At 36.2% G+C, this 27,832-nt stretch overlaps 10 protein-coding genes across 10 annotated transcripts; 4 read left to right on the forward strand and 6 right to left on the reverse strand.

The window, feature by feature from the left end:
* Nucleotides 1-1,274: 1,274 nt before the first annotated feature.
* On the forward strand, nucleotides 1,275-2,044 carry EV154DRAFT_415305 (uncharacterized protein; the record flags this gene model as incomplete). Its single annotated transcript, XM_051595653.1, has 6 exons — nucleotides 1,275-1,315; nucleotides 1,370-1,469; nucleotides 1,521-1,623; nucleotides 1,677-1,873; nucleotides 1,931-1,963; nucleotides 2,018-2,044. The coding sequence occupies 6 exons, from the start codon at nucleotides 1,275-1,277 to the stop codon at nucleotides 2,042-2,044; spliced, it is 501 nt and encodes a 166-aa protein (XP_051460724.1).
* A 159-nt stretch (nucleotides 2,045-2,203) lies between these two features.
* On the forward strand, nucleotides 2,204-4,983 carry EV154DRAFT_415442 (uncharacterized protein; the record flags this gene model as incomplete). Its single annotated transcript, XM_051595667.1, has 8 exons — nucleotides 2,204-2,248; nucleotides 2,301-2,402; nucleotides 2,551-2,718; nucleotides 2,758-3,061; nucleotides 3,161-3,370; nucleotides 3,473-3,956; nucleotides 4,062-4,320; nucleotides 4,447-4,983. The coding sequence occupies 8 exons, from the start codon at nucleotides 2,204-2,206 to the stop codon at nucleotides 4,981-4,983; spliced, it is 2,109 nt and encodes a 702-aa protein (XP_051460725.1).
* Nucleotides 4,984-5,028: 45 nt separating this feature from the next.
* Nucleotides 5,029-5,403, reverse strand: EV154DRAFT_98481 (uncharacterized protein). Its single transcript, XM_051607877.1, has one exon. The coding sequence runs from the start codon at nucleotides 5,317-5,319 to the stop codon at nucleotides 5,074-5,076; it is 246 nt and encodes an 81-aa protein (XP_051460726.1). The 5' UTR covers nucleotides 5,320-5,403; the 3' UTR covers nucleotides 5,029-5,073.
* Nucleotides 5,404-5,785: 382 nt separating this feature from the next.
* On the reverse strand, nucleotides 5,786-6,229 carry EV154DRAFT_98494 (uncharacterized protein). Its single transcript, XM_051607878.1, has one exon. It carries the CDS (start codon nucleotides 6,216-6,218, stop codon nucleotides 5,841-5,843), a length of 378 nt encoding a protein of 125 aa, XP_051460727.1. The 5' UTR covers nucleotides 6,219-6,229; the 3' UTR covers nucleotides 5,786-5,840.
* Nucleotides 6,230-8,648: 2,419 nt separating this feature from the next.
* On the reverse strand, nucleotides 8,649-9,026 carry EV154DRAFT_560543 (uncharacterized protein; the record flags this gene model as incomplete). The annotated part of the gene is made up of 1 exon (XM_051605619.1): nucleotides 8,649-9,026. The coding sequence occupies one exon, from the start codon at nucleotides 9,024-9,026 to the stop codon at nucleotides 8,649-8,651; it is 378 nt and encodes a 125-aa protein (XP_051460728.1).
* A 2,373-nt stretch (nucleotides 9,027-11,399) lies between these two features.
* EV154DRAFT_499219 (uncharacterized protein) lies at nucleotides 11,400-11,857 on the reverse strand. The gene has a single exon (XM_051600450.1). The coding sequence runs from the start codon at nucleotides 11,839-11,841 to the stop codon at nucleotides 11,464-11,466; it is 378 nt and encodes a 125-aa protein (XP_051460729.1). The 5' UTR covers nucleotides 11,842-11,857; the 3' UTR covers nucleotides 11,400-11,463.
* A 7,040-nt stretch (nucleotides 11,858-18,897) lies between these two features.
* On the forward strand, nucleotides 18,898-20,659 carry EV154DRAFT_98544 (uncharacterized protein). Its single transcript, XM_051607879.1, has 2 exons — nucleotides 18,898-20,135; nucleotides 20,277-20,659. The coding sequence occupies exons 1-2, from the start codon at nucleotides 19,289-19,291 to the stop codon at nucleotides 20,468-20,470; spliced, it is 1,041 nt and encodes a 346-aa protein (XP_051460730.1). The 5' UTR covers nucleotides 18,898-19,288; the 3' UTR covers nucleotides 20,471-20,659.
* A 26-nt stretch (nucleotides 20,660-20,685) lies between these two features.
* Nucleotides 20,686-23,010, reverse strand: EV154DRAFT_438566 (uncharacterized protein). Its single transcript, XM_051596884.1, has 2 exons — nucleotides 21,996-23,010; nucleotides 20,686-21,935 (listed from the first exon to the last, which is right to left on the reverse strand). The coding sequence occupies exons 1-2, from the start codon at nucleotides 22,987-22,989 to the stop codon at nucleotides 20,740-20,742; spliced, it is 2,190 nt and encodes a 729-aa protein (XP_051460731.1). The 5' UTR covers nucleotides 22,990-23,010; the 3' UTR covers nucleotides 20,686-20,739.
* An 889-nt stretch (nucleotides 23,011-23,899) lies between these two features.
* Nucleotides 23,900-25,443, reverse strand: EV154DRAFT_415427 (uncharacterized protein; the record flags this gene model as incomplete). Its single annotated transcript, XM_051595665.1, has 5 exons — nucleotides 23,900-24,342; nucleotides 24,402-24,555; nucleotides 24,613-24,732; nucleotides 25,150-25,235; nucleotides 25,290-25,443. Coding segments are annotated over 5 exons (957 nt in total), but the record flags the coding sequence as incomplete, so codon positions are not given.
* A 775-nt stretch (nucleotides 25,444-26,218) lies between these two features.
* EV154DRAFT_98594 (F/Y rich C-terminus-domain-containing protein) lies at nucleotides 26,219-27,625 on the forward strand. The gene is made up of 5 exons (XM_051607880.1): nucleotides 26,219-26,318; nucleotides 26,386-26,709; nucleotides 26,794-26,875; nucleotides 26,934-27,054; nucleotides 27,111-27,625. The coding sequence occupies exons 2-5, from the start codon at nucleotides 26,525-26,527 to the stop codon at nucleotides 27,497-27,499; spliced, it is 777 nt and encodes a 258-aa protein (XP_051460733.1). The 5' UTR covers nucleotides 26,219-26,318; nucleotides 26,386-26,524; the 3' UTR covers nucleotides 27,500-27,625.
* Nucleotides 27,626-27,832: the final 207 nt, after the last annotated feature.

The raw sequence follows: 27,832 nt of genomic DNA on the forward strand, positions 1-27,832 counted from the left end.
GGTCAACGGACTTAGAGAAAAAAAATGCACCTCTCTCTGAGAAACACACTGGTGCACAGAAAAAAACTTGATGCTAAAGATTTGAGACGCCTACAGGCCATTACAAGACGTAGACAATTCGCATATTACAATAAAATAAATGCAGACGTAAGACCTCAAGACATTCACATCTCGAGACCAACTCTGATATATTATTCAAAAGAAATTGGCTTTGGATTAAAATAATTCAGTTTGCCATAGTGTTGGCATTTTGCGACACACAAGCCAGCGTTGACCGACGTTCAAAAAAAGAGACGATTTTGTTGGGCCAAAAAAAGGGCCAATTGGATCATAGAGCAATGAAGAGGGGTTGTCTGGTCGGATGAGCCCTGTTTTACGGTCGAAGGATATGGTAGAGATGTGAGAGTGCTTCGAAAAGTCGGAGAAAGGTGCAAGAAGGAGCATATTGTGGAGACAACAAAGTGGGGGTAGAGAAAGCGAAATGATTTGGAGCTGCTTTTGGGCAGATAGTTGTGCGCCATTAGTCTTCATTGATGGTAATGTTGATCAAACGGCTTACATCGATATTTTGGCTTCAATATTCCATCACTGGTTTGTGGATCTCTTTGAGAACGAGTCAAACGAAGATCTGAAAGTATATATATATATATATATTATTATTATTATTATTAAAGTACATGTGTCAAAAATTGTTACCAGAAATGGAACCTAGCTTTTGTTTCAAAACATTTTTCCCAGATTACTAACACCTAGTGGCATGGCATTTATAACTCGTCAGTGTGATAAGATGAACTCAAGCTTAAGTCATAGCAGCACCAGTTGTCATCGTTATTTTGTAGTGCTTAAATACAAAGTGTTTCGTGATACATTGAATTACTCAGCCTGTCTATACGACATGTATAAAGACAGAATTCTTCCTTTATAAATATAAATCCTTCCACCCCCAGCCAAACCTGACCTTCTAAATTATTTTCAAGTACATATATGTTTCGCATGACCCACAGTTGGTTTCTTATATTACCGCTTGCAGCACCTCTAAATAGGGTAGATAGAGAGGACTTGTTTTAATAGTTACAAAGAATATGATTGGTTAACGTTTTTCACTTCTTGATCGATGATCGTGAATGACGCGATTGGAAACTCTGGGCATTCCCATTCTTTTTTATTTATTTTTTTGCATAAAAGGGAGAATGACCTTTTTATCTCGAACTTCCCTAATTGCTCGACATTTGCATTACTCTACTGTCAACTCCCGCGCCTTAACAACACAAATAATGTCTACTGAAAAAGCTACTTTTGCTGCCGGCTGTTTCTGGTAAAGAGTAGTAAAATTTGGTAGATACAAAAAAATTAACAATAGTATTTATAGGGGTGTCGAACATATCTTCCTTAAATATTTTAAACAAGATGGTATCAAAACCAAGGTAGGATACATTGGGGGTGATACTCCCAATCCTGGTTATAAAGAGGTAATATCTTTGTCATTCTTGTTCAAAATTAAAGACTAATACTTTGCAAAGGTTTGTTCAGGAAAATCCAATCATGCTGAAGCTCTTGAAATTACTTTTGACCCTAAAAAGGTGTCGTATGCAACACTCGTAGACTTTTTCTACAGCACCCATGGTAATCTAAGTTTTCATAAAAATTCTGCAACCCAGTACTAACGCGTGTAACAGACCCTACAACTGTGAACGCTCAAGGGCCAGATCGTGGAAGTCAATACAGATCTGCCATTTTTTATCACTCCCCAGAACAAAAGTCGATTGCTGAGAAAGTAACCGCTGAGGTTCAAGAGAAACATTTGAAAGGGAAAAAAATTGTCACGGAAATCGTTCCTGCAGGCGTGTTTTATGATGCTGAGGCATATCATCAGGTAAAGACACTATACAGACATTTAATATTATCCAATTAACGATATATTCATTTGCAGAACTATTTAAATGACAACCCTAGTGGCTATCAGGTACATAAGGCAATATTTTAAATAACCAAACTTACTGATTGTTTACCTAAATAGTGCCCTACTCATTTCAAACGTTGGTAAATTTGGCAATTCCATGGTAAAATGGTCACAAATTGCACGGCGGTTGACCCAACCCTTTTCTTCTTTCTAATAAAAATAATAAAGCTCTTTTGAGAAAAAAGGAGCCAAATGAGAACTATTTCTCTTGTAAAAAGGCTAAAATGGAACTTTTCTGGAAACATGAATCCACATGCTTTAGTTATTGGCGATGTAGACAATGACAATGTAACTTCGCTTAGTCTATTACATTGAATAAGCGGCTGACTGTTTTACTTAGGAAAATGAATTTGTTATTGGTAACCTAAACGGAGATCTCGCTATATTTAAAGGTGAATGTATAGACGGGTTTCCTTCATTTGTTTGTCGCGGTCTGGGAACGGTAAAGCGAATACAGTTATAACCTGAAATAATAACACTAATAAAGCTTTTAACAGATTACTTGCATAGCAATTGGTGATGTGCGAAACCATGGCAAGGTATTTATAGTTCATTATGGTGCCGAATAACGAAATTTACACGTATTTTAGAATTCAGTAGTAATCATAAATGCAGAAGGGCATGCACACATTTTTGATATCCCTCATAAATCGAATCAGGATCAACATCAACACAATATCTCTGTAGATGATTATTTAAGAGGAGGGAGACGATCTTCAGATACTGCGAGTATTCAAGCGTTTCGACGTATGATGAGCGTAAATGGTTCAGCTATCCCGACCCCACCTATACATGAGGGTCAATCGCAGCAAGATTATAGACAGACCAATGCTAATACGAAACCTGCGTCACCTTATATCCACGATCTTGGAAAACCTAACTTAACCTTAAAAGTTCCCGTAAATGTAAACAAGATTCTTATTGCTGATATTGATCATGATGATTTAAATGAACTAATATTGGCCCGAACAGATCGGATTTTACACGCGTTTCAATTAGTTCCTTCCGACTTTTCCAATACTCCTTTCGACCATATGTATAAAGGAATTCAAACACCTTCCATATCGTCATTGTCGCCTTCAGCTTCAACAACCAGTTTAAGTGGGCTGCAAGGACATCCGCCACAACAAAAAAGGCCCTCGCTAGCAACGGCATCCGTATCTGCCACAGTGAACGGCACGAAAGAAGAGAATAATTCAGTCCCTCCTAAAAAGATTAATTTATTGGATAAAAATATGTGGGTGTTTGATGGACAAATCAGTTCCTTATGTACAACAACCCACCCTGACAAACCAAACGAGCCACTTCTACTTGTTGCACAGCCGGGAAATACGTTTACAATTATTGATCGAGATGGTAAAAGATATAATCGGGACTTTACACCTCAACAAAGTGCTACACCCAATTCAGGTTTTGCTACCAAAACGATGTCGGTATCTCCATTGAATACCAGCAAAAGTACAATAGAAGACGAGAATAAGATTAAGTCGTTATTGTTAAGTAACGATGAAGAAGAGGAGCATATTAATATTGAGATTTTTGAAGATGAATCAACAAAAACAGACGATAATAACTGCGGCTTTAAACGATCCAACTATGTTGTAAAAAATTGGCCACTTTTGGATTCAGGTGGTGGTAATAACAATGATGGTGTAATAGATGATGAAATTGAAAGTGGGGCCGTTGCGACAGAGATTGTTATGGGGAAAAGACATTTATTAGGCGACTCTTTTTCAAGTAGCGAGGTAGGCATGTTGAGTATGGATGGAAAATTTTCCATATATGATTTGCGCACAAAAACTACCTCTCAACGAGACTTGTTTGTCACCCACAAACTGTTTAGTCTAGCTACCTTGGACGTATCTACCTCAACATTCTTGGCCAGCAAATCAGAATTGGGAAAATCTTCATTCGGGAAACAACACACATTGCACCAAACCAATACAGGAACACAAACACCAATGAGTGGCACTTCCCATCTTCGATTTGCTACAACGTCTCGTCAAGAAAATTCTTTAAACGAAGGGTCTCGAAATTCCTCGAAGTTATCACTGAATGAACTAGCCAATAATAATAAAAAGGATCTGATATCCCGAGATAGCGACAGTGAAGACAATAATGCCGATGATAACAACCTGGGCAATCACAATAAAAGGGCTGACAACATCGTAACATCAGGCACAGATAGCTCTTCTTCCGGTACAAATGACGAGGATGATGACGACAGTGATTATGAAAGTGTTCCTTGGAGTGAAGGGAGTGAAATTGAAAACGAACCTGGCTGCGATCTATTTGTAGCTTGCGCTTGGAATGGTGTAACCTACCTAATTGACTGGAGCAAAAGAATAGGAGATGAAGACGTTGAAGTCGATAAAAAGGATGATGTCAATACAAGTGACGATGACGATCAGTATGAGGACATCGACGAGGATTTAGATGATGATGAAACTTATAGCTCCAGTAGTAGTGATAGCTTGTTCACTCAGACACAAGAAAATGCATCCAAAATCAAATATCAGTTAGTAAAATTTGCTTTTGAAGGGCGCGTATGCGCATTCACAGCAGGTTTGTACTGCGTAGAAAACCAAGTAAATGTGCCATGTCTATTCTATGTTGATTTTGAAGATCAAATATACGTTTACTATGATGTTCGTATATCACCTGGCCCTGTCACCGGATTTATAGATAGAATTGATGATGATGTAGAAGAAGCATTAGATAGAATCATTGGTATAGAAAGTGGAATTGATGCTCTGACTGAGGCGAATCATATTCCGAAGAAAAAAAGTACAGAGCAAACAGAAGTAGACGCAGCTGCAATTGATTTAGGTGACGGCTGGCAGGGAATTGCAGATGAGGAAGATGAGGAGGAAGATGAGGAGACCCCTCGCATCCCGTTGACTGAGGATCAACAAAAAATTAAAGATCAGTTACAGGATACGGACCCTATAAGTAAATTGGCTATATTTTGGTATAATTTTGATAAAAAATTTAAATGTTTTATCTTAATTAGATTTGGCTGACTTTATCCACGAATGTCTATATGGATTTGATGACATGAAAGAAAAAATGGAAAATGAGATGCGTGTGGTAAGTTATGAGGCTGGTTTTATTCAATCCGTGAAAATTATATCAACACCAATTTCATCAATTATGTAGTTTGAGCAGAGCCGACTTTCAAATCGTATACCAGCAGGGGGGGATGTACGCAGACTATCAGACTTAAATATTACCATCGAACCCCCGGTGGTTGATAACGATATAACCTCAGACCTAGCACCATTGGGATTGGTACCTGATGATAACGATGAAGACGATGAAGAAATGAGAAATAGTTTATATCCTGTTAACAGCAGCATCAGTGAAGAATCCTCCGAAAGTTATGATAACAATACTCATATTACCTCATGGATCGAAGGTTCATTAATTGGGTCTTCTATATTCAATAAAGAAGAAGAGGACGACGAGGAGGAGGAGGATGGGAATCACAACGATAGCATTTCAGACACGTCAAAAATCTATTGAACATTAACAAAACAAATAGATTTTAAAAATAAAAAATAAAGCATGACATTTAAAAACTAATTGGAACATGACACATTGATAACTAGGCGGAAGAGTCATTTTTTTGTACTGTACGATAAAAATATTCTTGAAATTTTGGATACATTCCCCCCGGAAAGCAGTGTAATGCTGTATAGGCGCAAATCTTTTTACACAGATATGGGCATGAGGTTAAACGTCGTATATTTCTCAAATAAACTAAAAGAAAACAATATCTGATTTGAAAACAGTGTATAAAATTTTATTTTCAGTTTAATAAATAAATAAATAATTTAAAGTAATGGATTATCATTACAAGGCTTTTCTATGGAGGTCTTTAAGCGCTACAGGTATCGTTCTTGTGGGTAGACCACCAAGCACAGGCACCAGCAAATTCAGTGTTGAATAACTCGGGATCATCAGCAGTACATTGAGCCATACAGGTACCAGCCTTGGTCATGAAAGAACGGTATTCAGGAGCAGTCTTGGTACACATGAGAGTGAGAGAGGGAATGAACAAAGCAGAGGTGGAATCCATGGTCCATCCGGGAACCCATTCTTGACCAGCAACAACGTTACAGGCAGTGAAACAAGGAGTAGAACTAGCAATGTCGTAAGAAGGGTTGCAGTCAGTAGCGGCAACAGAAGCAGGAGCAGCAGAAACAGCAGTAGCAATGAAGGCAAGGACAGCAGAGAAGGCAATAGAGGCGTGCATGTTAAAGTAAGATAATTATTCTAGTATTAGATGATAATGTTTGGAAGATAAAAATTGGGGGTATTTATACAGATTTTCTTCAGTGTATACCCCCGAATAAATTAGGCATTATGCGGAATAGTACAAGTATTAAACGTACAAAACAATTAAGATTGCTTTGTGTGAAACCATTATGTAGATAATTCAAGCACCTCCTGTGTCCTACACAATTATTTTGTGTGCCGTATCATCAATCTCAATTTTATCAGATTAATGCTGGATATACTGTTACACAAATTCAATCAGATAACTTTCCTGTTTTATTGTGGTACGAATTTTAATTTTGTTAATCATAGTTACTAGCCTCTTTTTCTTGCCATGTAAGGATCAATGACTCATTGTATTTCTGATCATTGTGTGACTGATTGGAGCGTAAAAAATATAGAACTCTCGATCATTCTTGTGATCACACTCAAACATAACATCACAGGAAATATTAAGAGAAGTGTTATGATATCGTTAATAATAAAGACACAATTGACCTTTTTTTATTTTCTTTAATTCTGACTGCCTTTTTTATGTTTTTATCTGCCTGAAACTATTGAGTCTGGCCTTTGAACACAACCACTGTTTAACTATATTGTATATCAAATTACATGTATTTTGGGTTATATACGCGTGCAATATTTTAGATCTAGTAGCGTAATCACATTTTATTTGTGTACAAACGCTTTTACATAATGGCTGTATAAATGATATATTCCAAGCTTTATGTGTGGTGCCCAATACATTTTATACGATTCTTAACAGCCTTATTAATTATCCGTTGATGACAATGCCTACATGTCCAGGTCACCCTTGCACAATTAGTAATTTTAAAAATCAAAAATGTACACCAGCCTCGGTATTGTGGTTTTTATTCGCCACTACAATATTTCTTTTGTAATTCCCAATAGATGTTTGGCCATAGTAACAACGGAGTTAGTTAAAATACACTGACAAATGCCTCTCAATGGAAGTTCTTAAATCACGCAGTGCATCAGTGTATTTTTCGAATTCCATTGGGTACATTTTATGAAATTTAAACACTTTCTGAAATTGGGATTGCTCGCAGTAATGAGGTTGAAATGCCCAATAAAAATAGGAGAGGGGGGAGGTATGACCATTTGTCACTCTGAGGCTACCAAGCGCCCATTCTTTGCACGCTAGAACTAATTGTCTTGAAATAATACAAGATTTTAAAAAAACATTGCCCTGTATCCGTAAGCAAGTATTTTTATGTCTGTCTTGCCTACATGTCCGTTCTGGCAGTAGCTTATTATAGTAATAAAATGGCCTAGAATTGAATGTGGGAGGAAAACGACAAAAATTTAAAATCGGCCATGGGTAGTCAAGCTTTCCGAATTAATAATCAGTAGCACGCTTTACCCGCCTTTGCTATATCATTTATTAGCTTCATAAAAAGGAAGTATGTAGCAATTGTAAAGTTCTACTCCATTATTTTATATAATCTCTTTGATGCACCTGAGAATCACTGGCCAAGTCTGGTAATGTAATTGCTATCTTATGCTTCCTCGAATCTCTTCTGTATATGAGAGTCTTAGAATCAGATCTGACTTTAACGCAAGCATTTTCTAATGAATTATTTTTTTATAATCCAAGTATATTGATTGAAATTATTTAACTACATTTGCTTTGCCCCAAGTTTTTTTCGGCTTCAGAGGTAACATAACACACGGTATTATTACTTTAGATTTGCGTGTAAATTGTTTGTATCTTTCTGCAAATTTGTTGATATCCCTAATACAACATCTACAGAACTATGACTAATATACCTTCATAGTTCTAATAATAATCACACTAATTTTCTTTGTAGCTATTTTTTAACCAGCCTTATATTTTAGAACAGTAAGTATACGTTTTGCATACTTTTGTTAGTGATTTTTTATATTTTCTCTTCAGCTCTGCTTCCAAAAATTCCAAATTTCTTTAGGAACACGAAGTAACAGATTTGATGAGAGGTTGATTTTAAAAAACTAAATAGTAACGCTGATTCTCTAAAATTCAAACGTCCTTTGTTTGGGTAATTTAACCTCACATATGCCAGTAATATCAATTTCAAAAAACAATGTGTGCTCCAAATTAATTTAAGCTTGTGTTCAAATGGAAAAGTACCACAGTGTTCAGTTTTGAGAAGGGATGCATAATTTTATTAATATTTATCGTGGTGTAAGATCTTTGTTACTAAAAGCTTGGTGCAGATTTTTTCGAGTAGAACGCTTTGTATGACATTGTTAGTGAGACAAAAAAACGTTTACAGCAAGTTTAAAAAAAAGCTACATTTATGTGTAAATAATTTAACAGTGTATGAAAGTTTATTTTTCAGTGTAATAAATAAATAAATAAATTAAAGTAATGAATCACCATTGCAAGACCTTTCTATAGAGGAGTTTAAGCGCTACAGGTATCGTTCTTGTGGGTAGACCACCAAGCACAGGCACCAGCAAATTCAGTGTTGAATAACTCGGGATCATCAGCAGTACATTGAGCCATACAGGTACCAGCCTTAGTCATGAAAGAGCGGTATTCAGGAGCAGTCTTGGTACACATGAGAGTGAGAGAGGGAATAAACAAAGCAGAGGTGGAATCCATGGTCCATCCAGGAACCCATTCTTGACCGGCAATAACGTTACAGGCAGTGAAACAAGGAGTAGAACTTGCAACGTCATAAGAAGGGTTGCAGTCGGTAGCGGCAACAGAAGCAGGAGCAGCAGACACGGCGGTAGCAATGAAGGCAAGGACAGCAGAGAAGGCAATAGAGGCGTGCATGTTAAATTGGGATAGTTGTTCTGGTAAAAGATGATAATTTTTTTAATAATGAATTTACAAAGTATTTATAAGTTTTTTTTTTTAATGTTTTTGACAGGACCATAGACATAATAAATGTAAACACGGAAAAAAACGGATTGTTCAATGATGATGAGTATAATAAATTAAAGCGCCTGCTTTCTAAACTTCCAGTGCCTTACACGCTTGTTTTGTGTAATATGAGATGACCCTCGCCTTTATCAGATTTAATGCTGAGGGTAACACGTACTTTAAAAATAAAAATCAGATAACTTTCCTGCTTTACTGTGATACAACGATCATTTATGTCAATTATTGTTACTAGCGCCGTATTTTTAATGTTGGTTTTGTGTAAGAGGTGACTCATTTACAAAAAATATATTGCCGTATAATTTGGCATGCGCATTATAATATCTTCCAACATAAATTTCTGGTGTAAAACATTATAATATAAAGAGATGTATTCTGATGATAACATAAAGAATCAGTATAAACATGTATCAGTTAACTCTTTTTAATTTTTAAAAACAAATTATCGCTCTTCCGTTTACATTGAATCTCAGTTGGGGAAGTTTTATCTTGTACATGTTTTATAAGTATAAACGTACGATGTATAATTCGCTAAAGGTGTATATTTTTGTAATGGCATTGTTTTATTATATAAATACTATAGACTACTTTCCTCATGCTGACTGTATGGGTATATTCCTTATTTTTCTCAGCTAAGTATATTTACTGTCTGTCGTACACTGTTTCTGTTCCGGAACTACTTTCATAAAGATATACACCCACCTTTTGTAACTGGTTATACCAATATTTTTCCAATCGTAACGCAATTGTTACCGTCAACAGCCAAACGATAAAAATATATTATAGATGATACCAAGCTACAGAAACTAGCGTTTATTATTCTATTTAGATATCATCAATAATTATTGGTGTCCTTTTTTTAAAAATCTATAAACCGGTTATGTTTTTTGTTATTTCTTTGAGTGCGTAATTTGACTCTGGCATTTTGTATCACTTTGGCTGAGCCGTGGTATATATTATGTAACATAATTTCTTTTATCAAACATAGCAAATTGCTCTGACATTAAAACACGTAACATAGCCCGGATTCTAGGAACAAATATCCCAAGGAAACATATTAAGGAAGAACTTATAAAATTGTCTCACAATTTTCAACATCATTCTAGTAGCCTTTTTGAGAAAAATTTTAAATAAGCGATTTACTATGCCAGTATGTCCGACTTATCGGTGATTTTTTATTCTTCTTCAAATTAATGTGTATACCGTACTTTTTCAGCCAACAATTTAACCGAATATAATGCAACAATTGACCCTAACAAGACATTACTCAATAAATGACCCGTTTGGACTACAGAAATGAGTCGTCAAATTAATATGAGCCTTTTCGCCTGAATATTACCAATTATATCAAACAATTAAATACTTAATATCGATTTTTTAAAATGATAGAGACAAGCATTGTTCCAAACAATTTTTTTTTTTGCTTAACTCCAGAGAAGCCAAATGCCTTTTTTTTTCTAAAAAACAGCGGTAGGATTTTTTTTTTTAGCTCCCTAAAATTGCTGGTAGTGGTAATGGCAATGGCACTGGTGTTTATGAATATTATTCTCGTTTGAGTAAATAAGATGTTCTATAATGGAAAGTTTGCTAGCAAATATTTTAAAATGAATTTTGAACATTCATGGTCTGCCTTAAGATACGAGAAGTCGCTATAGGATTTATTGAAGCTAATTTAACTTTCAACGGACGATTGGAATCTTGCTTGTCGTCAATATACCAAAAATAATTGTAAATCAACAATAACCTTACAAATATCTTACTATAAGACAATGGTTTCAGTTATACAATTTGCTTCATTAACATCAGTAGAGCCTCCCAAAAGTTGCTATTATCAGCAAGAAACTTTCAAACAATTTTCGCTTCAGTTATAAAGGCACCCTGTAGGTGGTAACTGTTGTGAGAAAGAAAAAGAAATTATTACTCGAAACTCCAGTCAGCACCTAAAGTCAAAAAGCCACATCTGTATTTCAATGTTTTGACTTGAAGAATAAGCCAATTTTTTTTTTCGCTTCCATGTTACAACCGATATGGTTTATTTACCGAACCATAGGAAAAAGGGAAGAGTATCTATGATGTGTAATATACATATTTTCCTTGGGAATTCTACGGGCTGTAAGTATTAATGACTTTGGAATATGCTTACAAGAAAATCTATTTAACTATCAAACAAACATAGGTAAGGGAAAAAGTCACCAAGTAAATGGTTTTTTTTTTTTTTTTTTTTTTTTTTTGTAAATAACAATGTATGAAAGTTTATTTTACAGTGTAATAAATAAATAAATAATTTAAAGTAATGGATTATCATTACAAGGCTTTTCTATGAAGGTCTTTAAGCGCTACAGGTATCGTTCTTGTGGGTAGACCACCAAGCACAGGCACCAGCAAATTCAGTGTTGAATAACTCGGGATCATCAGCAGTACATTGAGCCATACAGGTACCAGCCTTGGTCATGAAAGAGCGGTATTCAGGAGCAGTCTTGGTACACATGAGAGTGAGAGAGGGAATGAACAAAGCAGAGGTGGAGTCCATGGTCCATCCGGGAACCCATTCTTGACCAGCAACAACGTTACAGGCAGTGAAACAAGGAGTAGAACTAGCAATGTCGTAAGAGGGGTTGCAGTCAGTAGCGGCAACAGAAGCAGGAGCAGCAGAAACAGCAGTAGCAATGAAGGCGAGGACAGCAGAGAAGGCAATAGAGGCGTGCATGTTAAATTGGGATACTTGTTCTAGTAGTAGATGATAATTTCCACAAGATGAAAATTGAGCGTGTTTATATACATTTTGCTAGCAGCTATCATGAGAATATAGTTTGGAACGGAAAAATACGGGTTATTAATAACATTGATGTGTATTATATAATTTAAAGGCCTCTTGTGGCCAACACGTTGATTTTGTGTACCGTATGTATTATTATCAGATTTAATTTTAAAAGTAACACAAAATCAGATAATTTTCATGTGTGACATATCTGGGGTATTGCCATCCGGCTAAAATCAGTTGCCGGTTCTACCGAAATTCTTAACACCTCCAGACTGATGTTTTGAGAAGAAATTGGGTAAGTTAAACCTATATGTTATCGGTATTTGTATGTTTAAAATGTTCTAACGTTAATTCTTGATGCTTTCACTTGATTTATAAAATCATACTCGGAAAGGAGGAAGTGGTGGCCAATCTTTGGATATAGGTGGATTAAGCCCGTTTAATCTAATGCCTCTACAAGCCCTGTTCTGGTTTTGGCTGTCAGTGACTGCACGATTGAATACTCTTCTTGGGCATTAGGGATTTACGCCGGCAGCTGTTACTTCAATTCTTTGCAACTTGCTGTCTTGGCGTACAATTTGTTTTGGAATTATTGGTACTTTTGAAGCTAAAATAAACTCATCGATAATTCGAAAGTGATCTGATTTGTAGCTTTTAATTTTTGGTGTAAGCCGCGATAAGCTTCTACAGTTATGGCCTCGTATTAATGGTAAAATTGCGTGTCAATTTCCCCAAAATATACGAAAACATTCACTTTTTTCAGTTAATTCAAATCCCTGAACAGTAACTTTTACTAGTTTTATTTTCTTGCCAGAATTTATTTTTCCAAGCATTGACATTTTAACTCCTTGTTTCTATTTAGCCTCAGCCCTTTTTTTTTGTGTGTATATCAGAGAAAGCTGCATAATTGATGAGGCCTGAATCAGGTAAAGGAAGATCTCTTTATCGTCATAATTAGAGGCGATACATTGGCACTGTCTTCAATGTTTCCAAGAATTAGATAACAGCCTGCGCATTCAAAAAAAGGGAGCACTCTATTGTCAATTGCTGCGGTTGTAATGACTCCGAAGTCTATATCTTATTCGAATATTTTACCCTCTTCAACTGTCCCAGTCATGCTAACTTCTTCTTTGAAGTTAACATCTGGTTATCTAGCGACTTATTGAATTTGTACATTATTTTGCAGTTATTAAATTTAGAGATGAAAAAAGTTGATCAATTTTGTTTTTTACATTTAATCGCACTGTTCCTTTTGCAACTTAAGTTCACACAGAGTATAGATTTGCATTCCGTGATTCTTTTTCTGTCTTGCGGGTTACTATTACTTTATCTATTTCCTCATTCTAGGTAATTTTAAAAAAATTTGCAGCTTTTTGCGAAGGGACTTGCTTTTCTTATGGTACAGGTAAGTTCGGCAACTTCTTTTATTCATTTGATAAGCCTTACTTGTAGAGTCTTTTATTCCAGAGCCAGTCTGGTTTGCGACTCCCTTTTTTTTCTGTTAAAATTATTTCGCCCCAGAAAATGATGGTTGTAGCGGTTTTTAAAGGAGAAGTAGAGCTTGAGCATCAGATGACGTTCTTTTACAATTATATGAATGACATCAAATCAAAAAGATTACTGAATATGAACATGTTGCCATCGGCTGATTGAATTTGGCTGTAATTTGTTATAAAAGTACCAACAATGTTTTAAATTAGATTATGCCTGTTTTAAACAGAAGGCGCAGACTCGCATGATTTATATGGATTATTATTTTATCATATGTGCCTTTGTAAACGACAATTCTACAGCTTTTCTTTGAAAGCGAGTTACTCAATAAGTCTGTGATAATTTGAGTATAAAAGGGTATAAATTAAAGATAAAAATAAACAAGTAAATAAACGATACATTTTAATCCCTGATTATAAGTTGGCAAGTCTGTCATAATAAAATAGAGGACCTTTTTATATTAAATTATTATCTTAATTAGTTTCTGCGTAGAATGAATAAACGTTTCCAGAGAATAGGGAATTGTTGGATTTAAGTTAAATCAGTAACGACATGAACAACATAGCTTGTGAAGTATAATTATGTTAGACTAAATGGTTGTATGTCAGGAACTTCTAGCAAATAAATTGTTTATCCGTTCAGCAATGTGTGCGATGATGATATTACTTGATTACTCATCGTAGATGCTAGAAGAAACCGCAGTAAATCAGTTAACCGGGGTCTAGTGTAGGGTAGGATTTCCAGGTAGAAGATTATGGGAACTGGTACTGTATCTGTTATAATTTATATGAAGTATATTATAACTCAAGATATATTAAATAGTAATTGTATTCGATTTATTTAGACATCAAATACGACAAAGTCAATGATATGAGAACAAACTAGAAGACACTCTGTACATTGTCTTGATCGTTGGCTATTGATTGTTTTACATAGATATTGTAATGAAATATGTGTTTATCACAGAGAAACAAAATTAAGAAGAAAAAACCAATAGGAAAAATATCATAATCACTTGTGAGGCTCTTATTTCCTTTTAAAACTGGATTTCTCCTTAGCCCATCAAATTGATTAGGGTGGTTAAGCGTGAATAATGTCAATGATTAGTTTGTGTTTACTTGTTGGTATTAGGTGAATTTTTTATGACTGATGAATTTTTCCAATCTATTATTCGAACTAAGATTCTTCTATGAATCGCGTGTCAATGATATATGTATTACAGTGCAATTTCAGCACACTTCACACTTTTTTTCTGGTTTTAGACCAGGTACTATTCAACTTCTGAACTATAATCAAAGTTATGTAGTATTAGCTAGTTGATAGATAGTTACTGATATTTTATGGGAACAACCTGTCCTGTACTCAATACCGAATACTTACGCATATATTGGGACCGAGTCTTGAAAGCTATTAGTTTATCTATTATACTTGTATATGTGGTATTTGACAAAATACTACATAGAAAAGTAATGAGATAAAAGTATATTTTTATTAGAGGTAAAAATGGACTCAAAGAACTCTGCTGCTATGAAATAATTGATCCTTTTTATATTGCACAACTCTCCTGAGTTTTAATGATGAGTCAACCTTTCTGGTTTTGGAATAGATCTATACTTTGTTTCCCGCCTTGGGTTAAATGGATACTACTCGCTATAATTGTTTCCAGTTAACGTTGTCCCATATCAGTGGATCGGGAGCATGAGTATTCTAATAAATCTTTAGCATTACGAGACACTTATTTATCAGATCATGCAACGGTTACTGTAAAAGATGCATACTTGTTTGTCAAGTGTAATTGGCAATAGAACATAATAGTTGATTATTTATTCATTATCTTTGTAATGGATAAATTACGATCCCAAATATAAAATGTCTTATCGATATTTGTATATTTGGTTGTAGAAGATAGGTATCCATTAATTCATACACTATTTCTTTATACTCTTTATCAGCAGTATAATTATATCAATATATAAGTAATAATAAACCATTTATATTAATAGCTGTTCTATTCTCTCTCTGGGTAGCTAATCCATTGAGAGAACTATTAATATTAAGTTCCTCTTTCTTATAATTCTTGATTGATCTGAGAAGTTTCTCTTCTCGATCGGTGATATCGTAACTCAGTGGTATAGCATTCTGTATCCAACTGTCATTCGTATATCGTATTTAGGCCAATCATTCAATCTTTAATATAGAATTATGTACTCGAAGTAGGAGAAGTTGTATAGCAGTATACAAGCGTATGCTGACATGCAACATCAAAGGTTGTTTCAATTTCATAGTTTATTTATTTAAACGATTTGCTTAATTATTCTTAAGTGAATCGTACCCAAGTACGACAGTATATATACAGAGCAATAACCAAAGTTTTTTTTTATAAGTGGATATCATGTGGAAGCAAATACAAACAAAGCATTACTATTGAACAGGACAAAATAAAAGCAAAATACAAACGCTTAAAGCGTTTTCGCCCTTCATTACTTGCAAGAGCTGTCTTAAAGAAGGACACAGTACCTCACGCTCGAAGGAATGTCGCAATCATTTGCCATCAAATGATGAAATTTATCTAATTAATCTTGGACTTCCGTTTACCTTTACAAGGTAACTCCCGTTTAATACGTTGATTAATAGTCTGTACAAAAAAACCTACTCAAAAGCAAAATAGCTCTACGAAAAGTCTGGCTTTTCATTATTTGTAAATACCATGTATCCATCAATTATCCGTTTTTCTCATATCTTGCAATGCTAGTGATAGAAGAGTGTGGGTAAAAATGGAGCGCATATGTAACACCTTAAATGTATTTATACGTCGTTTTCTTCAAAATATACAGTCTCAAATGCTCAATTCAAGAACTTTTTTAACAAATGATAATGCCGAAGGAATACCCATTGAAGAGTGTAAAAGGACCGCTTCGAGACCATCCATCGAGCAATGGAAAGTTTCCGATCTTGTATTATTATATACAGCTTTACCCAAAAGTATGTTGATATAGACGCAACATATTTAAAGATGCTATATTTACTAAGGGCCAAGAGGGAAAGCAAAAGTACGACAAGATTATTTGTTAAAGGCGGCTCACCCGACAGAAACGAAAAAAACAATGCATGCTTTTAGTCGCATATTCGATATTTATGCTATTGGATTTAGTTCTATTTAATAAGTGACCACTCAATCCTATCTCTTTATAAGTTACATTAACTATTTTCTAGTCATACAATGCGTATGCTAACAAACATCGCATGTGCAGGTGGCTATAGAACCGATTTTATTATAGCTCGATCATTTCCTCCAACGTTTGGTATTCTTGAGCTAGAGCTATTGTATTGTACTCCTGATGAACTTGAAAATGATTTTCATCTGTGGGGTTCTGATCCTAGAATGATCAGTGTCTTTACGGCTTCTGATAGCCATAGTGATACTCCACATCAATTAAGAAAATATTAAACAACCGAATAATATAATACTAACGCAGGGGGTTTCAAATCAAACAGTCAGATATTGGAATTAAAAAACAATGACAGCCGCTTTCTAGAAGCAGAACGAAGTATTACCAGTTCCAAGACAGCATTCTTAAAGATATATAATGGCTGTGTTCGTTCCGTTCTTGATAATCTTCCCATTATTTTTGCTTTTTATGACCGCTTTCAGGCATTTGAGTTATATTGGAAGACAGAGATGATAAAGAGATGGCTAATTTTTTTTATTAGTGGAAAAAACTACCTAAAGCGAGAAGTCAAGCAAAAAGGCAGAAGCTAGAAGAGAAAACCGGCCTTAACAGTAACAACACGACAGGCCAATGAAGAACATGGACGGAGTAAAGGAAAGAAATATTCCGCAAAGACAAGTCCGGAATGATGACGAAAGAATCTCCCCCGTAGCTTTTGGTGATGCTAATAAAAGGAACGATTCCGGGATTGACACAACGTTTTGAAAAAGGCTGGACGGAGATATTGCTTGTTACTGTTCCTGTTACCAATTACATGACCTCAAAAACATGTTCTAATTGCTACAATAATATTACTGAGAACATTCAGATCGTTAGTGTTCCTTTGTTCGGAGTATTGCAGTGCTTAAATTGCTCTTATTATAATCCTATGGCAAAAAGACATTAGGCATGATCAGAAGCAGTAATTTTATGCTCGGATTCCAAACTCAACATATTTTTCATTTCCAAGGGTGCGATTAGGGATTTCGATCGATAAAATTACCATTGAGGCACTTCTGATTTAAGAGACGGGCAGGATGATTATTTAAGCAGAGTTTGGAGATACAAGATTATTTCTGTCGATAAGGTAAAGAGGGTATATATTGGTGTCAGAACGCAAGAAAAAGTTGTATAAACGCCCAGTTGTTCAAAGAACATGTTGGCCCCGATAATCCGACATTTGTCACTTGATTTGAGAAGTTAAATCAAATCTTATAACCTTATATTATACTATCTCGGCCGTAGATGCAGTTTTTTTAGGCTCAACTCCGCATGAAATGGAGGGGTTCATTTTTATTGGTTGGTGACCATAAAGTAGGTACGTAATTTTTTAAAATGAAATACTAGTTTAATTTAATCACTAAATTAATGCAGAACAACTTCAACTAAACCTTTTTTAAATCGATCTTTTCATAAAAACGCAGAAAAGATAAAAAAAAATTGGGGTGAAAAGCTTTGAATGAAAAGGGAAGGTGTCGGGAATTCATGCGAAAAGTGATGATCAAACCATGAACGGACAATTGACCGGAGATGCGGGTCCATGAAATACTCCCTCAATTGGAATTGCTGCATTGGACCAACCACAGAGCCTCCCTTAGATTATCCACAGCTTAGAGCGTATACATGAATCCGAGACCGAAATGGGGGTTTCTTTTTTTTAAAAAAGAAGCCTTCCTTTGTATTACAGATTTGAAAGTAGCCCACCAGTCCAATCATGGTCACAAACGTGGGAGACTTTTTGGTCTTGAGTAATACCATCCTTTTTTAAACTCAAAATAGCTGACGCTATGATGCACTCATGTATATATTTTTTTGGCAGTAATGACGCTCTTTAATTCTTTAAAGAAAGGGTTACTACCTTTGGCGTTACTATGGTCTCTAAAATCCAAAAGCCCATTTTTCTGAAAAACAGATGTTTCTCGAAAATTTTCATCTTACGAGAAAAAAAACTTTAGCTTTTATATGCAGTGCTTCTTTTTATCAACACATGATGTGACACAAATTCATTTTGATCCCATTCATGCTATCGGATCTGAATGTTTTTGGTAAGAATAGCAAATAGTATGTGATATATTTTAGTGATGAAACGCCCTTAAGCATAAACAGTTTGGGAAAGTGTATATACTTTTGACGCGTCCCCTTTTTTGTTGTAAAACGAAAAAAAGCTATAAATAAATAAGGTTTGAAACTGAGTTTGTTTTTCTCTGTACCTTACCGTGCTTATACATAAACTGTTCTTTAACCGAAAAGTCACATTTTGGTACTACGTATTTTACTATGAAGACCAACTTTCTAAAGCATGGTTTGAAAAGTAAAAAGTACATGAAAATGAAATAACAACAATCATACTAAAAAAAAAAGGAGCCTTCTGGTCACGTAACAAACAAGATGCAAAGACATTGTTTTTTAAACAATGATAAGGTTATATTTATAGACAGGTTTTCAACATAACAAAACTCTCACTATATTTATTTTGCCAAGTATGTTATACTAAAGTTTCGGGTTTCTTAATTCTATTGGAACAATTTTAATGTGGCGTTTTGACAGACAGATGCGAAAATCGGAACTAGTTCTACTTTAGGCAATTTTAATGCGACTAAACGGGTCGGGGGCATCCCAAGTTTTTTCGTGTATAAATAGGTAGACTAATTTCACTTCTTCTCGCTATACATTTTTAATTTTAACTATTCAAAATGCTCCATTCTCATACATCTTATACCTCTGAGACCTCTCAAACCTCTTACAGTTCTAGCAACCGTGTCCAATCAAGCGAGTCCCAAGCCTCTCTTATTATCCACGTTAGCTCTGCTACCGAGTTAGTTTCTCGTCAAACCTTTGGTAAGCAAGATCCTTTCCTCCAATTCTACTTGGATGCCAAGAACAAGGACTCCTACTTGAAGACCTTTACTCACAAGAATGCTGGTGAGAACGCTACCTGGAACCAAAAATTCACCATCTCTTTGAACGGTGAGCCTAACCTTTATGTCGAAGTTCTCGATGAAGAGAACACCGTTAACGAAGTTATCGGTTTCGCTGCTATTCCCATCAACCAAGTTGTTCACGCTGATGGTGCCTACATGAACGGTCTTTTCCAAATTTATGATGTCAAGGGTGAACGTGCCGGTCTCCTCAACTTACAATTGGCTGCTACTGGTTTCCCCAACTCAAGAACCCCCGATTTCGGCCAAGCTGTTCAAGGTACTTCTTTTGTTGAAGAGGAACACTGTGCTCGTATGAAGTCTTCCAAGAAGAAGTCTACTGGTGTTGCTGTCGGTGGTGCTATCTTCGGTGGTGCTCTTGCTGTCGGTGCCGGTCTTCTCGGTAAGAAGCTCTATGGTGAACATCAAGAAGACAAGCTTGAACAAGAAGCCGAAGCTGCTGAAAGCCAACGTCTCGCTGAAGAAGAGGAAACTCGCAAGCGTGAAGAACAAGAAAAGTATCAACGCGAGCGTGAAGAATTCGAAAGAGAAAAGAGTGAGTTCGAAAGCCAAAAGCAACACAGATCTGAAGAGCAACAACAAGAACATCACGAAGTTGAAGGTCGTAAGAAGAAGGAGGAGTGCGAGAAGAAGGAGAAGCGCGAGGAATGCGAGAAGAAGGAGAAGCGTGAGGAATGCGAAAAGAAGGAAAAGAAGAAGAGTCACAAGAAGAAGGATTGTAGCGATGATGAAAGCGAACGTCGTCATCGTCGCCGTAACAGCGGTTCTTCCTCCTCCGATGATGATAATGATGCCAAGAAATGGAACCCCGTCGGTACCTATGCTCCCGGCGACCGTGTCAAGTATCATAACCAAATTTACATGTGTCTCCAAGGTCATACCTCTAACCCCACATGGCAACCTGGAGCTGCTCATTCTCTCTGGCAAGCCGAGTAAATACCTCTTATAAATATATCACTCTAGTATACTATACTTTTTTAAATAAGCTGTTCTATTACACTATTTGTTTACAATAAAAACCCATTGCACATATCGTACTTTTATCAAAAAATAACACGCGCTATTTAAGTTTTTCTATTACTCTTATATTTCCCAATAGTACGAACATCATTTTATATAGTAATAACTTTTTAATTAATTAATAATAGAACAAAAAAAAAAAAAATGGAATAATACAAAGACAACTATTTATGACATTTTTAAATTTACATACGCTCCAAAGGTCTCAAACCCAACATACGCATGGCATTGCCAAGAGTAATACGAGCAGACCAGTACATGAGCAAACGGGCTTCAGCAACAGCGGGGTCAGCACCTCTAACCCAAAGGTTTTCGAAACAAGCAGAGATATCGTGAGACAACTTGAAGGCATAAGTGACAACGTTACAAGGCTCATAACCTTGAAGCAAACTCTTGATTAAATCGGGGTATTGAGAAATGGTACGAACAACATCAATGGCTTGAGGCTCGGTCAACAAGCTTAAATCAGCATTGTGGTTGATGACATTACCACTCTTACGTTCAACAGAAGCAAGACGAGCATGAGCATATTGGATATAAGGTCCGGTATCACCTTCAAATGTACACATACGGGTCATATCGAAATCGTAGTTCTTGATACGACGAGCAGAGTTATCTTGAATCTTGACGGCAGAGATACCAATCTCATCAGCGACTTGCTCAGGATCCGCAACTTCGGCATACTTCTTTTCGTTCTTACGCATCACTTCGTGCATGGTCTCCTTGGCTTCTTCCAAAATATCCTCGAGGAAAACAACAGTACCCTTACGAGTAGACATACCCAAAACCATACCAAAGTTAACATGTTCAAGCTTATTGGCCCACTCAAACTTCATCATCTCCAAGGTCTTGAAAAGTTGCTTCAAATGAAGATCTTGTTGAGATGCAACAACGTAAATCATCTTGTCGAACTTGTACTTTTCATAACGCTCCATAGCAGCACCAATATCTCTGGTGAGGTAAAGTGTAGTACCATCCTTCTTTTGGACAACGGTCTTACCGAGCTTGTGCTTTTCCATATCGATAATTAAAGCTCCTTCTGACTCTTCCAATAACTTACATTCGTGAAGCAACTTCATGGCAGCAGCCATACTTTCACCCACTTGAGATTCACCAGAATAGACATCGAAATGAATATTAAGACGAGCATAAATATCTCTATACTTGACAATGGATAAATCTCTGAAACGACGCCATAATGAAAGAGCAGCCTCATCTCCATCCTCCATAGCCTTGAAATAAGAACGAGCTTCATCATGAATAGTAGGATCAGCTTCACCATCACGGTTGATTTGAACATAGACATCGTACAAATGCTTGATAGGATCAGCTAAAAGCTTTTCCTCAGAACCATATCTAGCGAAACCAATAGCCAAAAGACCTACACATATCATATGAATATCCTTGTGCAAATTTTTCCCCATCTCGTTATTTTACTTACCGTATTGCTTGCCCCAATCACCCAAATAGTTCATGGTAATTGTCTTCCAACCATTAGCGCTGTAAATGTTGTTGACGAAAGCACCAATAATAGTGGAACGAAGATGACCAGCATGGAAAGGCTTAGCAATGTTGGGAGAAGAGAACTCAACAATGACAGTCTTACCGGCACCGGAAGTGTTCTCACCGTAATGTTCAGCAGTAGCAGAGACCATGTTCAAAGTCTTCTTCATTAAAAGGGTCTTGTTGAAACGGAAGTTCAAGAAGGGACCAGCAGCAGAAGCTTCAATAATATACTCGTTGGGGACGAAAGCGGCAGCCCATTCTTTAGCAATGGCAGCGGGGTTACCCTTGACACGAAGACGGGGTAAAGCAATAGCTAAATCACCGTTCTCGACAGCACGGGGGTTATCCAAAGCATTGTACACAGCAACGGGATCAATCTTACCAATGTCAGCAATTTGGACAGCAATAAAGTTCTTGAAGGCATCAATAGGGTTGGTCTTGGGGTCGGAACCGGAACCGGGAACATCAGGAATTTCGTTACTGTTGGTGGTGGTGGTGGTGGTGGTGGCGGAAAGTTGTTCAGCCATCTTTAAGGCTTCCTGAGCAGGAGCGGTAGCTTCAACGGCCTTGATGTATTCACAAGAACCTTCGCTTCTCAAAACACACCAAGCAATAAAGTCGGCAACAGTGGGTTCGGCGCCGGTCAAGAAAGTGGTGGTCTTGGCAGCAATACGAGCCTTCAAAGCTTCGGCATTACCAGCAAGGGCCAAGTCAATGATATGAGCGATAGCTTGGTTCTCAGCGCTGCTTTCATCCAAAAGTTGGTTGGCACGAATAATGTAACGAGCGGCATTGCTATTGTTGAATTGAACGTTGTCGGTTTTAAAGACGGTTTCGGCACCACCTTGAACGGTAATGTTTAACTTGTTGCTAGCAATAATAGCTAACAAACCAACAGGGATATTCTTTGTATCAACTGTCAAACTCATTTTTGTTTAAAAAGTAAAAACTGTATGTAGAAAGAAAAAAAGAAAAAAAAAGTGTATGCAACAATCCCTTTATAAATAAAAAAAAAATGAGTCATGAAAACGCTAAGCCACCCAAGACTAACGTTTACAAATGATTAGTACAAGGTCTGTCATATTTTCAAATAAATCAAAATTCATTTTCAGACATCCGTTTACCTTTTTGGAAAAATAAATAAAATTTCAAAAATGATCAAAGTAATGCAACATCTTTAAGTTTTTCGCCAGAGGACAAAATACAACTACTTTCTATGTGGCGCGTTGTTTATTTTGACGAGAGAATATAGTTGGTCGTTCATTGCCGGCCCAGATTTTCGAAGCGATGTACATCATGTTTTGACTGGCTAGAACATCCCGATTCCCAAATAAGTTGCAACTGGCAATTAATTCGCTTATTGTAACATATAGTCAGCATTAATCCATTTGATCTAGTGGCAAAAAATAAATAAATACAAATTATCATACTTTTCCTTATAGAATTGTTTATTCCATTTAATTATTTTTATGACTAATCACTATATCTTTAATTGATAAGCTAAAGTGCATTATTCTCATTTCTATCAACAGATATTTATTAGATACTTTGAACCCTAAAAGCAAAGTCGCTTACGAAACTACTACAACAGAAGATTTCCTTGGTTGATTGTATATCCTAAGAAATATCGTGAGTTGGATGCTTTGAAAGGAGAACTAGTATTGTCTAGTAAATTAAAGTCGTTAACTGAACAACTTGTCTGATTTTTTTTTTTTTTTTTTTGTGAAGTTGTCTGAATAATTTTTACAGTTTTACGAAAATTTATTTTATTCAAAATTATTTTTACGTTTATCTGAAAATAATTTTTATTTGTTCGAATTTAAAGTGCTAACACTGTAATCAGTCAGTCCAGCTGAAGTCTCCGTTTCTCGGTGTATTGTATAAATGAATATTGTCCAATGAATTTGACAATGACGTTAATTCTTCATTTGGATATTGCATTAGCGGTGGTTGGACCCATTGCTGGGTATTATATCCACCGTTATATACGGCGTTATTATATTGCGAAGGATAGTAAGCAAAACTAGGCTGTGCCTGAATTATCCCTTGATACATATCTAAACCTCCTCCGTAGGATGTATAGGGCGAGGTGTAAGCAGTATAGGGTTGTGGGGCAGTATAGGAATACGTCTGTCTTAACAACTCGATTGATTCCGGATCATGGATTTGTCTTTGACCAAAAGTACTTTCTTCGTGTTCTCTAAACCGTTGATGGCTAGCCGCAAACTTATCGAAATGAACCCTTAAAATCCGATTATGAAACTCAAATCCGTTGTATTTCTCTATGTGTAACAGTTAACTTTTCAAGTGCCGTCTAGGAACCATAATGAAATTAGCTTACCAATGGCTTGCTTTGCATCTTTATGGTTAGCAAATAATACCGTTCCGAACCCACGGCTACGGCCGTCAAAATTTAATACCACATCGGCTCGTAATATATGGCCTTCACTCTTAAACAAATCCTTTAAATCTTGCCACTGGCATTGAAAAGGCAACTATAAAAACCAAGGTTAAATTTTTCTGCTTCAAAAAATTGTTAATCCCTTCTTTACATTTCCAACAAACAGCTGCTTGCAGTCATCATCACTCTCCTCCTCCTCTTCCACTTCTTCTTTATGCTCAATCTTTTTTACAGTCACACGCACTGCTTCTACTAGTTTGGGTGATGATTTCTTAACAGATTGTGTTATTTGAGTTTGTTCAGGTGATGGTTGTTTCGGCGATATATGATTAGACGATGATTGCTTAGGTGATATCTGCTTAGATAGTGGTTGCTTAGGTGATATATGTTTAGGCGATGGTTTATCGGGTGATATATGATTGTTAGATAGTGGTTTTACAGGTGACTGAATTACAGTTATGTGTTTTGTAGAAGGCTGTTTCGCGGTTGCCTGTTTAGGTGTTGTTTGTTTTTTTGACTGCTTTGTAGGTGTCTGTTTTGTGGGAGTCTGCTTCGTGGGAGTCTGTTTTGGTGAAGGCTGAATAGATGGCAGTGTTGCTGGTTTAAGCAGTGGTGTTACCGACTATAATGTAATCAATATAACTGTTCATGTGATCACGTTCCTCATTGCTGTAAAAGAAAGATATACCTTTTTACCACTATCTGTATCAACAAAGCCACGATCTCCTCTCACTTCAATGACACGTCCCAACCATTTAAAGTTATCAAACATGTCTAATATTGATTGTTAATATATCGGGGAGATTAATTTCAGTTTCTTTGTATTACCTATGGCTTTTTGGGCATCCTCAATAGTTGCAAATAACACAGTGCCATGTCCCTTGGATCGATTGTCAAAGTTCAATGCTACATCAGCTCTGATAACCTGTCCTGCCTTTCTAAACTGGTCTTTAATATCCTGCCAACGTACACGAAAAGGCAACTAGCAAAATAAAATAAATATTTCCCGTTCATCTAAAAAAAAAGGGGGAGGGGAAGAACCTACGTTGCCGATGAACAATTGCCTAACTTGAGTCTGGTTCTTTGGCTTTGTAGGGTTTAAAAGGTCAGCGAGTAGCTCATTGGCTTCTTCCTGGTATAATGAGCCATCATTTTCGTCCATTGCTTGTAATATATATTTAATATAAAAAAAAAGGGGGAGGAAAGGGGCGAATGAAAAACAAGCGTCTTTGTGTCATGTCTTCACGGCAGAAAGGTGCTACAAAGTCACAGTGTTCATGATTGGCCACCTGCATAAATTCAAGGCTTTTGGCAAATAAAGGGGGATGTTTAGCATGCACTGTTTATTGTCTAATCAAAAAGAAGCATCTTTGTAAACAAGAAACTATCCAGCTTAAATTATAAAGATGTTTTACTGAGCCGATAGAAGAAAATAATAGGAAGGTTAGGTGGATATATGCCAAGCACATGGACACAATGTAATTCCATATACACACAAACGTTTACGTCATTAAATGATCCTTTTTTTAATATATAAAAAAAAGTCTCTTTTTTGCTTTTGTTTATTATTGTTTGAACACTTGCTTTTCTCCTTTATCGCCTTTTCTTTTCTTTTTTCGCAATCGACTTCTTGTTGTAAATGACGAGTAATACAAAGCCAACGCCAGTTATTGCGACAGATTTTCAAGTCAAGTATGAGCTGATACAGTTGAAAAACAGAGAGTTGACACAGGTAATAAAGATGTACATTATATAGGTATTTTGTCGTTGCTTATCCATGGTGTAGAAAAACAAGGATTTGGCTCATGATTTAAACCGTGTGAAAAAGAGACTGCTACAGGTTTCCAAGGAAAAAAGGTACGGAATAAGAAAAGAAAGACGACAGTTTAGTAAGCATTGCGATTATTTATATATCTATTTTCAGAATACTTTTAGATAAATTATTGTTACTACAGGATTACGAGGAAGTAGACGACGACGATGTATCTCCTGACACTCCAACCCCTACCCCCATAAATGATAAAAGAGAATTAGAGGATCGACCTACACCAAAACCAAAAAGAATGAGAAGGGATCCTGTCGAATCAAAATTAAGAAGGGTCCAACCATTAGAAAAGGTCGAGAACGGTCAATACAAACTACCTGCCAGAGTGGGCATCATCACCGTTCATTCCTTGGGCACCATCTTACCAATACCCACATATCACAATGATCGGTATATTTGGCCACCTGGATTTATGATCAGCAGGTACTTATTAAAAACCATCTCCCGCCCCTCACTTGTTTTATCTTGTTTCAACTAAAAATACCCCCCTCACCCATCCCCATTCAGATCTTACCTTAGTATGATCAACCCTAACACAAATACTACATATACATGCTCCGTAGAGGAAAATGGTGAACAAGGCCCTAGGGTAAGAGTCTTTCTTAGTAATGTACAAACGCCTATTTATATTAAAGTTTGAGTGTCAGTTCCGAGTGGTTGCTGATGATTGTCCCGACAGTCCAATCATTGCCAATTCAGCAACTGGTGTTTGGACAGCAATAGTAAAGAGCGCAAATGAAATTAGGAATAGAGGCCATTCAAACTCAGGTAAAAAAAAATATGTGTTCGCTACACAATTACTTATCTCTTTTTATCTATCAAAGCTTCGGGGCCAGATTATTATGGATTTACTCATGCGACAATCGCTAAAATGATTCAGGACCTTCCTGGTGCTGATCAATGCGAAAATTACGTCTGGCAGAAATTCGATGTGATGCATCAGCGTACAGCCGCAGGTGTAGCAGCAGCAGCACAAAAAAAGATTTCAAATTTGGAAATCATGGGCAGCGCAAACAAAAAACCATCAAAGGCCGACATCAATGCTGCTCTCAACAACGGATACACAGTTGCTTCTGCCTTATATAAACAGCAGGATGACGTTTCTACTAAATTTCATAAGAAAAGCTCTCTACATCAAATAATGAATACACCTGATGAATTAAAATCACAGCATGCTTCTGACATGTGGAACTCAAATTATAACTATGTTTAATCATCCTATTATTCCACCTTTCTTTTTTGTCTGTATAGATTAATTACTACTGCTATCCGTCACTTCTACATATCCTAAAACTATCCGTATATTAATAAAATCTGTATTTATGTTTTTCCCTACCTATGATTATAACTCAAGCTTCAAGTATATGGGCATACTAATTTAATCTTTCCACCCTAAAAACGTCATTATAAAGCTGGTAAATAATCGTTTGCTGCTACAAGTTTACAAACACAATGCGGAATCCACTTTTGCTGGATGCATACCCAATGTCTCATTTATATTCTTTTAGTAGTAAATACTTCAGACAGTGTAATTAAAATAGATATG

This window comes from Mucor mucedo (assembly GCF_025094135.1).
Source record: "Mucor mucedo strain NRRL 3635 chromosome Unknown EV154scaffold_18, whole genome shotgun sequence".
Classification (NCBI taxonomy): domain Eukaryota; kingdom Fungi; phylum Mucoromycota; class Mucoromycetes; order Mucorales; family Mucoraceae; genus Mucor; species Mucor mucedo.